Raw genomic sequence first — 10806 nt, 5'->3', positions numbered from 1 at the left:
ATACAGATATGATTTATACATCATTTAAAACGTAAAGTTGTCTAGTTTTTTTCTGTCCACTCCCAATAAAAACAGCATGTTGTGCTTTTCGCAAAATTAAGAAAATAAACATGATGCGCGTTTTGTTCTCTCTCCCTCAGTGAAGTCCTTTCAGAAACACGTCAGAAAAATGAACTGTAACTTAACGAATATTTGTCATATAAACAAAAGATAAATGTCTACATAATGCTTGGAATGTCTGCTTTTGGAAGATGTAAGTGAAATCGAAAACAAATATTGTAATTCGTTGTTAACTGTATTAGAAGAGAGAGATGTACCGTCTTTCTTCTGTTGCTTCATTATCTATAATGAGCCACGCCCCGCTCCATTGAAGAAAAGAGCAGAGATCATCCATATTCATTAGTCAACCCCACAGTCAATGGACATTCCATTCCGTCTCTGCAGCCAGCCATTCACTGCTGTGTTGAGTTTTAATCCGAGTGCTGGAAACATGACATCTACTTGTTTACTCGTGACTGTAACTAAAGTTATCTCCAGACGCGTGTGTGACTCGATCGACGTCCAAACGCACACACAAACACACAATGCCTCATATTTGAAGCGCTTTGTGGTATCATTATAAAAGATGCGATTGCACACATCACATGTTTACTCGCGCCTAAATCTCCAGACAGACGCGAGTGTGTGTGCTTCGTCAGTGTGACGGGATCCATGTCCAACATATAAATCCTTATTTACTTGCGGATGTGTGTCAGTTTCTCCAGACGCGAGTGTTTTCTTTGTCTTCCGTCAAACAGCTGAGGCGACGGGAACGCACATACACAAACACGCGAGTCAGGAAACTCGACGCGCTTTTTGGTATTCTTATAAAATACGCGATTGCAAACAGTACAATCCTTATTTATTTGCGTCATATCTCCGCACAGCAAGTTTATTAAACACAGGATCACTCGCATGTGCACACATTCACTGCTTTCATGATCAACACATGAGGTAATGGCGGTGGCTGTAAACAAACATTGATAAGTTTATCACGCGTGTCCCTGGTTGTGTTTCTACTATAATGATTACAAAAACACAAATAGGAGTCCAGACAACGATAGGCAGTTGTTCTTTTGAGCTTTTTACTGCACAAAAGTAAACCTCTCGCTGGCCAACCAAACACTAACCCTGTGTTGAAGTGTGTTCATTTTACGATGGCCAAACAGTATCTTTACCAGGATTAGGCTACCATGGATTTTAAAAGGTAACTTATACTTGTGAAATGAATAGAAAATATTTCAATAGAAATATATATATATATATATATATATATATATATATATATATATATATATATATATATATATATAATGTGTGTGTGTATTTACATTATATTGAAAAGTAAACCTTATCATGGTTTTACTACAGAGGTAGTTACATTCCTGTTGAACATCCCCACAAGGCTCATTATTCAATTCTTTTGTCTCTCAGCTGTCAATCACTGATTATTCAGGAGCTTTCCCGCCTCCACGCATACGGCCTCTCTCAAGCAAAAGTGTCTTAGAAATTGTAAATCAATATCTTGCTTTATGTGATTGAGTAGGCCATATGATTTTCACATCATTTTGAAGAAAAAACTCTAGACTACTAGATCCAGTTTGGAAAGTCTTGGGAAACATGTTAAGAATGAGTTTTGTGGAGTTATATCAGTGACTTAAAAATTTTGCTTTTTCAAAAACCACGCATAAACATTTTTCTCTCAAAAATACAAACATGTACATACATGTTGATTATATGATATTGTAGCCCAGTTTGTGATGAACACAGTGTTATGAGACTTTTGCCATTAATATGTTTTTAAGCAACTGAAAAAAGCACAAATGTCAGTGCATGTCAAAACTTCCCCAGGGCCCTAAAAACCCCTTAGACCCCAGAGGGTTAAGTAGTTTTGTGGGAACGGGGTCTAATATACAGGACGATGATTTGGATGATGTAGTTTAGAGAGCTCATCTATTGTAGTAGGTTTAAATGAATCAAGATGTTCGTATGGTAGTCTAGTGTTAAGTGAACTAATGGGTAGAGTGGTGGCTGCCTGGGTAGCTACGATGTTTTCCCTAATAGCCCAAATTTTGTTAGAAAAGAAGTTCATGAAGTCGTTACTATTGTGTTGAAGTTTACTATTGGTTTCTGTTTGTTCTTTGTTTCTAGTCAGTTTCGCAACTGTGCTAAAGAGGAAACGAGGGTTATTATGATTCTCATTTATAAGCTTGCTAAGATATGTAGATCTGGCGGTTTTAATAGCCTGTCTGTAGAGTTTAACACTCTGTTTCCATGCTGCGCGCCATACTTCTAACTTTGTGCTTCTATAATTTCTTTCCATTTTTCTAGCTGCCTTTTTAAGGGCTGCTGTGTGATGGTCATACCATGGAGCTGGCGGTTTTTCTTTGAATCTCTTTTTTCGAATGGGAGCAACGGCATCCAATGTGTTAGAACAGACATTGTTTAGGTTTTCTATTTCAATATCTAGATCGTCACAGTTATCTGCTACATGTTTCATTTGGGACAGGTCTGGAAGAGTGCTAATAAAGCTATCTTTAGTGGTGGAAATAATTGTTCTGGCTAGTCGGTAGCATGTTGTAGATTGAGTGATCCTATCTAGAAGTACAGTGTATGACACAAGGTAATGGTCAGAAACTGCATCACTCTGAGGTGATATTTCGACGTCATTAATATTGAGTCCGAGTGACAGAATTAAGTCTAATGTGTGATTACGAGTATGCGTTGGCCCTGTCACGTTTTGTCTAATATTGAGAGAATTTAGAACATCTATAAACGCACGTCCTAACGCGTCTTTTGGGTTGTCCACATGGACATTAAAATCACCAACAATAAGAGCTTTATCTACAGTGACTACAAGCTCAGATAGGAAATCTGCTATTTCATTAAGGAAATCTGCATGGTGGCCCGGTGGTCTATAGATTGTCGCTAAAGCAAAAGAAAGCTGTTTGTGGTTACGATCAGTTATTTCCATATTTAACAACATTACTTCAAATGATTTAAATTTTAGCTCAGATTTTTGGTTTACTTTAAAAATTGTGTTGTATATTGTAGCTACACCACCCCCTCTCCCCTTTAATCGAGGTTCGTGTTTATAATAATAGTCTTGTGGGGTGGATTCATTTAAACTAATGTAGTCGTCTGCTTTAAGCCAGGTTTCTGTTAAACAGAGTACATCTAAGTTTTGGTCTGTAATTATTTCATTGACAATAGGTTCTTTATTGGTAAGCGATCTAATGTTAAGAAGGCCGAATTTTAACATTCGAGATTCATCTGTTAATGTATTGTTTTCTAATTTTATTTGAATCAGATTTGTACCAGATGTAACAAGCGGTGCCCTGTATTTATTTGTTCGGGGAACAGATACAGTTGAAATGTGCTGATATTTCGGTAAGATTGACTCGAAGTGCTGGGATATAAGTGGTCTTGACATATCACGGCAGCTAACAGATGGACGGTTAAGCCGATCCGTCTGTTTCCTGACCTGGACCCTGGATAGTCAGACTATATCAGAATTAAGACTATTGATCAGATTTTTAGTGAGTATAGCACTTCCTTCCGATGACGGATGAAGGCCATCTCGGGTTAGGAGAAATGGTCTTCCCCAGAAATGCTTCCAATTGTCTATAAACCCTACGTTATGCTGAGGGCACCACTTTGACATCCACCCATTGAGAGACACTAATCTACTATGTGTTTCATCTCCCCGGTAGGCGGGGAGGGGACCAGAGCATATTACATTGTCTGACATTGTTTTTGCAATTTCACACATCTCCTTAATATTATCTTTGGTGATTTCCGACTGGCGGAGCCTAGTGTCATTCGTGCCGGCTTGAATAACAATCTTAGAAAACTTCCGCTTAGCATTAGCCAGCACTTTAAGTTTGGATCTAATGTCAGACGTTCTGGCTCCCGGTATACAGTCGACTATGGTGTTTGGTGCCTCAATGTTAGTGTTCCTGAGTATAGAATCTCCAATGACCAGGGCACTTTTAAAAGGTGTTTCAGCTGGTATACTCCTTATGGGATCGAATCTGTTAGAAATTGTCGTTACGTTATGGGTCTTAGAAGGACGCCTTATATGACTATGCCGCCTAACAGTCACCCAGTTTGAACGCCGACTTGACTCTGATGACGGAACCGAGCCATGTGTATTTTGATAAACACTATGCGCGCTCGATACAGTATTTGTAATATTTACATTAGCATCTGATGTCGGAACCGAGCCATTAGTCTTTTCGCTCGATAGATTATTTGCAACAGTAACATTAGCGGTTTTGCTATCCTCAACTAGCGTTCGGATGCGCGATTCTAGTTCAGCAACCTTCTCAGTTAACCTTAATACTTCAATACACTTAGTGCATGTAAACCCCTCTATGCTAACAGCAGAAGCTAAACTATACATGTGGCAAGTAGTACATGTTACAATAACAAGCGGAGTCTTACCGCTTTCATGCTGGGCGATGGCGTCTTCGTTTACCCGAACGCGGTCCCCGGAGCTACATCGCGTGGGGTGTTCGGTTGTGACACGCCTCGGTCGCCTGCGAACGTCTGGGGCCAGGGTGATGTTTGGCTTGCTGAATCTGCGAAGGCCGGGCAGCGGTTCCTCCACAGCTTCCCGATCGTTTTCATGTCGTTCACGGTCCGTGAAGCTGCATCGCGTGGAATGCATGTTTGTTGCTCGCTTGTGGACGTCGGAAGGCAGGGTGAAGTGGGCGCTGTACCTCGCCTTGGATCTGCTAAAACCGGGAAACAACTCCTCCACAGCTTCCCGCTCAGGTGAGGATAGGTCAGAAAAGCATATATCAGATGAATCCGCCATTAGATCGGAAAATGCTAGCTTTAGCCTCCACCGTGTGGATGCTAGCGGGCTATATGCTAACACTGGGTGTTTATTAGTGATAAAATAGTTTCACGTGGTAGTACTGCTCAATAATCGTCACGGTAAAGTATTCCTATGTAAAACTAATAAGTTATATTATATAAATAGGAATAAGATGGTAAAAATAAAGCTTTTAGATGATGAACTCGACGGAGCTACGATGCAGGATCTGTTCAGCGTGACGTCACAAACCGGAAGTAATAGTATAAGAACAAACGTTGGCGACCACAGGTTGCAACTAATTGCAGGCTGCAACAACGCAAATATACTGGTTCATTTGGCGGAACAAATTATATAAAGTGGGAGAAGCAAAAACTATCATTAACTTTTTTGAAATATTTCAGAAAATTTAAATAGTCTGGCGAAGTGGGGCCACGGGTTGGCACATTCCTGGGATGGTTTCATCTCTTATCTAAATCTGACCATGCTTTTCTGCTTTTCTATAGCACTCAAAGCGTTTTACATATGAAAGGGGGATTCTCCTCAACCACCACCAATGTGCAGCATCCACCTGGATGATGCAACGGCAGCCACCACACACCAGCTTATTAGTGGAGGAGAGACAGAGCAATATAGCCAATTAGTATGATGGGATGATAAGTAGGCCAACAGGTAAGTTTGGCCAGGATGCCGGGGCACACCCCTACTCTTTTTTGAAAGACAAACTGAGATTTTAAATGACCACACAGAGTCAGGACCTCAGTTTAATGTCTCATCAAAAGAACAGTGCTTTATTGACAGTATAGTGTTCCTGTCACTATATTGGGGTCACACATATTTAGGACCCACACAGACCACAGAGTGAGCACCCCCTGCTGATCTCACTAACACCTCTACCAGCAGTAACCTGGTTTTCCCAGGTGGTCTTCCCAGGGCTCAGCCCTGCTTAGCTTCAGTGGGCAAGCTGTCTTGGGCTACAGGGTAATATGGCTGCTGGTTAGAGTACAGAGTAAAGAGTACTATATTTGCCTCTTAAATGTACTTGAGTATAGTCCCGAGAGCTCCCCAAAAATGATACTCGAGTAAAGTACAGATCCCTCAAAATTGTACTTAAGTACTGTACTCAAGTAAATTTACTCTGTTACTGTACAACTCTGGAAAATGCCGCCATATTAGTCTCATCTGCATTCAAGATGAGAGCGTACGCAGTTTACGAAGGGTTCTCTGTGCTCCTCTGTGCCCCCGCCCTCCGCATTTGTCATACATCACTAAGAAAAGTGTGTACACTATGCTGATGCTCTCTCCTGAATACAGTGGAATCTATGATGGTGGCATTATCAGAAGTTTAAGTGTTTTAAACAGGTAACAATGGTCTGCTCTATCAAAGGACTTCTCTTGGTCTTGAGAGGATGCCTATATCTTGATTTTCTATGTTTGCTAATTCAATTGTATCTCTCAAAAGAAAAATATTATCCATAATGGTTCTTTTAGGAACACAATAAGTCTGATTTGCCTGTATCCCCAAGGTTCTCTTTAAGTCTATTTGAAAAAAAAAACTATGCAAGAATTTTATAATCGGTACAAAAAAGTGCAACTGGTCTCCAGTTTCATAAGAGACGCAGATCTCATGGGCTCTCTTCCAGCTCTGCCCTGGTCTCTCTGCTGGCTCTGCCTCCGAAGAAAGACTGTGGTCTTTGACCCTGTATCCACAACCAGGCAAGTCAACCTTCAAAGTCTAAGTTCTACGTTCAAATTAAGAAACTGGAATTAATCTGTGACTAATTTGTGTGTGCTTGGACTATCTTTAAGACTATACATATAATTTCCATTCACTGATCATGTTGGTGGTTTCTGTTAAGACTATTCAATAAACATCACAGTTTTTGTACATCTCTCTCTGCTGTCTTATGTGACATGATAACACTCACTAGTACAGTTTAATCTTAGCCGCTGTACTTTGCTACTTTTGTTTTTCCCTTGATTTTTCTGTGTTTTCTCTGGCTTTTATTAATGAAAAGCGCTTTGAAACATTTAAACAACTGTTAAAAAATGCTATATAATTTTTTTAAATTCAATATACAAAATTATTATACACAGTAAACAAACATATATGATGTATACAAAAACTTTTATTCTGTAATTGATTAGTTAATTAATAATTAGGCAGTCCTATACAGCCTCATCTGGTTATTTTCTAAAGTTAGAAAATAAAAATCACCAATAAATCTTCTGATGTTGTATGACTGCTTCATGTGACTGTCAATCAGGCAAAATTCCATTTACATCTGCATTTACAAACATTCATTTATCAGCTAAGTGTGACATCATTGACACTCAAGGGTATTGATTTTTACAAGTCACAACCAATTACAGTCTTAACAGTTTAAATATTTTAAGCTGCTCCCCCTGTAAAACATTTTGATGCATGAGACCCCTGAACATAATTATTGTGGAAGTTACGCATTACATTAAAACAAAAAGCTGTGTGTGTGTTTATGTGTTATTCATCTTGATTCTGTTCAGTGTTGGCAGCAGGTTCTTTACTATCAAAAACTGTTAGAGGCTGGGGGATGTTAATATATAATCTGCTGTCAAACCATCCAGTCAGAGTCCTGGGATTTCTCTTAAAGAACAGAAACCCGGCAAGACCTGCGACAGCGATTATGACCAACACGACCCCTACAGCGATGCCAGCCGATACCTGAAGATCTGCAATACAACATTAATCACAAATGACTGAGTAAAACAGATATCAAACTAATAAATTAACTCTGTTTAACTATATACATGTGCTGGTCATATGATTAGAATATCATCAGAAAGTTGATTTATTTCACTTATTCCATTAAAAAAAGTGAAACTTGTATATTATACTAGTCAACATTTGAAGTGGATCAAAAAAGTTTAACAAAGTTTTCCTAAGACAAGAACGGCTATTGGGTATTGGTTTTAAGACAACTTTTATGAAAAGTTTTGATCCACTTCAAATGTTGACTAGTGTATATTCATTCATTACACACAGAATGATATATTTCAAAGAAATTTTCTAAGATACTGATTTTGGCAAAAAAATGATCGTGCCTACATCCACAAGGTGGAATTCCTTCCACGATGCCTTGTCCCTTATCAGTGACATCCCGGCCCAAGATTTGAATACGCTTTGTACTAGACTGGACATCAGAGGCCCGACAGAGTGCGAACATCTATTTCTAAAGGAATACTGCAATGTTTTGAAACCGATGACAGTAGCACTGGATATCTTACAGGGCGAAGATAACTGCTACTATGGCAGTCTTCTACCAACCCTGAAAACCCTGATGTCAAGGACGCTCGCACTCCAAAATGGACTGTCAAGGATGACAGCAGACCTACCGGGTTTAATTGTACAGGTAAGACAATTGTTAATAGCCTATTTGAAAGTTAGCTATAGGCCTGCATGTTGTATCTTCATAGTCATTAAATAAAACAATTTAGTTTCATATATATGTTTAAATAGATGAAATATATAGGCCATTTTATTTGAATAAAGTGTAACGCATAAGTAGGCTAAGATCATAAATTTGCGCAATGTATTGGGAGACAAATTGAGTGGGCAGACATGATTTTGACCACTTTATTGAGTTGGTTTTTGTATAAAACCTTTCTTTAAAGTGAATTTCGTTTTGTATTAATTTCATCTTAATTTTAATCAATGTTTTATCAACCAATTGCCTGAATTTAATAAATAAGAAATAAATAAAAGAAAACGGTTTAGTTTCATATTTATGTTTAAATAAAATAAATAAAAAATGTATTTCATCTATGTTGATTATATGAAAAGTGTAAAGCATGAGTAAGATCATTTTGGGCACTATATCGGGAGACAAATGGAGTGGGTAGACATGATTTTGAGACACTTTATTAAATTTGTTTTTTTAGAAAGCCATTCTTTAAAGTGAATTTCGTGTTGTATTAATTTTATCTAAATTTTAATCAATGTTTTATCAACCAATTGACTGACTGAATTAAATAAATAAGAAAGAAGATAAATATAGCATGCAATATAATCATCACATGAAGGCACCGGTGTGAACTGGAGTCTCCGATAAGCTACTTTCCTCTCACAGACTCAATAAATAAATAGAAAGGTTGAAATGTGTACTTTTGAGAAAAAAAAAATTTGTTTAAAATCTTTCTTATTTCTCTAACTCTTTTTTTTCTACCTTGATAGAGTAAGTCGTATGTCTGAAAACTAAGCTTATCTTTATCATTTTGTTCTAGGCTATCAAGACACGGTTCGCACTGGTGTTGGAGAGCAGGGAAGCTTTATTGGCTGCCTTGACGTTGCCGAAATTTAAAGTTCGGTGGGTAGGGGGAGCGGAGTGGAGAGAAGCGGCGCGTGCGCTGCTCATCGCGGAGTATCGCACTCTACCCCATGATACAGAGCCGGCTGAGAATAAAAACAGAGAAGTTGCCGTACACAGCAGTGCCAATGAAAATTACTTTTTCTCTTTTAATGAGGAGGAGGAGGAAGACGCAATGGCCTTTAGTGCAGACTCGGAGGTACTTGAGTACATGAGATCAGGCTCAGAGTTAGAAGTTCTCAACCGTTTCCCCCGAGTAAAAGCTGTGTTCATGAAATACAACACTGCCACACCTTCCAGTGCACCGGTGGAAAGGCTGTTCAGCCTGGGAGGTCTTGTGCTTACCCCCAGAAGAAACAGACTTTCAGATAAACGTTTTGAAAAACTGCTCCTGATGAGGTATAATCACCTATTTTGTGCTGATGTGGAATAGGTTGCCTGCCCATAGACAACTCAAGCCTATGCCTAATATCCTCTTTTCTATCAGCCCATCATACTATGAACTTGGGCCAGAATATTCTGTTAACATAGTCTTTTTAGGCTAGTCATGCTTTAAGTTGTGCTTGATTTTATTTTGGCTAAAATGTCTTTGCCTCTAAGCTGTATTATGATATTTTGTTTCATTTACACAAGCCATCAACATCAAGCCATTTTTAAGTTATTCTTTTTTCTGTTGGATTCAGATGAGGCATGCACGTTTTATTTTGAGACATATGACCCGTTTTGAGGTTACCATGTTGTTCCTAAGGAGCTTATTGATACTGTTTTTTATAATAAAGAGCACAAAAGTAATACCTGTTATGTCCTTCTTGGTATACTTTTATGTACGCATACACATTTAGGAACAGATATTTGGTTCTGCCCTAAATCAAGCAACATAAAAGTAACGTAAAAGTAACGAGTAACGTAAAAAGTTACTTTTCAAAGAGGGCAACTGAGTAAAGTAACGGATTACTTTTTTAAAAAGTAACGAGTAACGAGCAAACACTACTTTTTAAAAGTAACTCCCCCAACACTGGTTGTCAGTTATAATCATTAAAATTAAAAGAAATAAACATTTGAAAATATATTCTAATTATATGACCAGCACCTGTATACCTCCCCTCAAAAATGACATATATTTTGCTGTCATGACAATCTTAAGGAAAATCGATACTCATTTCAGTTAATTTGAACCCTACTACAATATTATAATAGAGAGTACAAATAAATTGAATTAGTTTGATGCTCCATCTGGATTTGATTTATAAGTAAATCAGCTGACTGAAGGTTTTTCTCTAAACATAATAAATGTGTTAACAGTAGAGATTTGTTGTGTTAGCGCTGTTATCTCATGAACTCTGAACACTTTACCCAAGTCATACCACAGTAAAATCTAGGGCCACAATTACACAACAACATTTTTAATAAAGCATTTGAGTTGTTATTATTGATCTGTGTACGCATATTTGTTTACAACATTGTCATGTGTACATGAACCACAAACATTTTAGTACATTTACTACTTGTGACAGAGATTGAGTTCATCATACCTGGGACTGGTGACTTCGCTGTTGTAGGTGTAACTGAAAAATCAAAAAAGTACAAATAAGTGTAGTGTTG

At 38.2% G+C, this 10806-nt stretch overlaps 1 protein-coding gene across 1 annotated transcript in view; it reads right to left on the bottom strand.

Moving 5' to 3' along the window:
• Nucleotides 1–6972: 6972 nt before the first annotated feature.
• The window catches only part of LOC135743921 (macrophage mannose receptor 1-like), a 92956-nt gene continuing 89122 nt past the window's right edge, over nt 6973–10806 (bottom strand). The window contains exons 32-33 of the mRNA XM_065261825.1: nt 10737–10769; nt 6973–7570 (exon numbers count right to left, since the gene is read on the bottom strand). Of these exons, the coding sequence (XP_065117897.1) occupies nt 7362–7570; nt 10737–10769 (242 nt within the window). The 3' untranslated portion in view covers nt 6973–7361. The remainder of the gene's footprint in view (nt 7571–10736; nt 10770–10806) is intronic.

This window comes from Paramisgurnus dabryanus, chromosome 2 (assembly GCF_030506205.2).
Source record: "Paramisgurnus dabryanus chromosome 2, PD_genome_1.1, whole genome shotgun sequence".
Classification (NCBI taxonomy): Eukaryota; Metazoa; Chordata; class Actinopteri; order Cypriniformes; family Cobitidae; genus Paramisgurnus; species Paramisgurnus dabryanus.
This window is presented reverse-complemented; position numbering and strand designations above follow the sequence as displayed.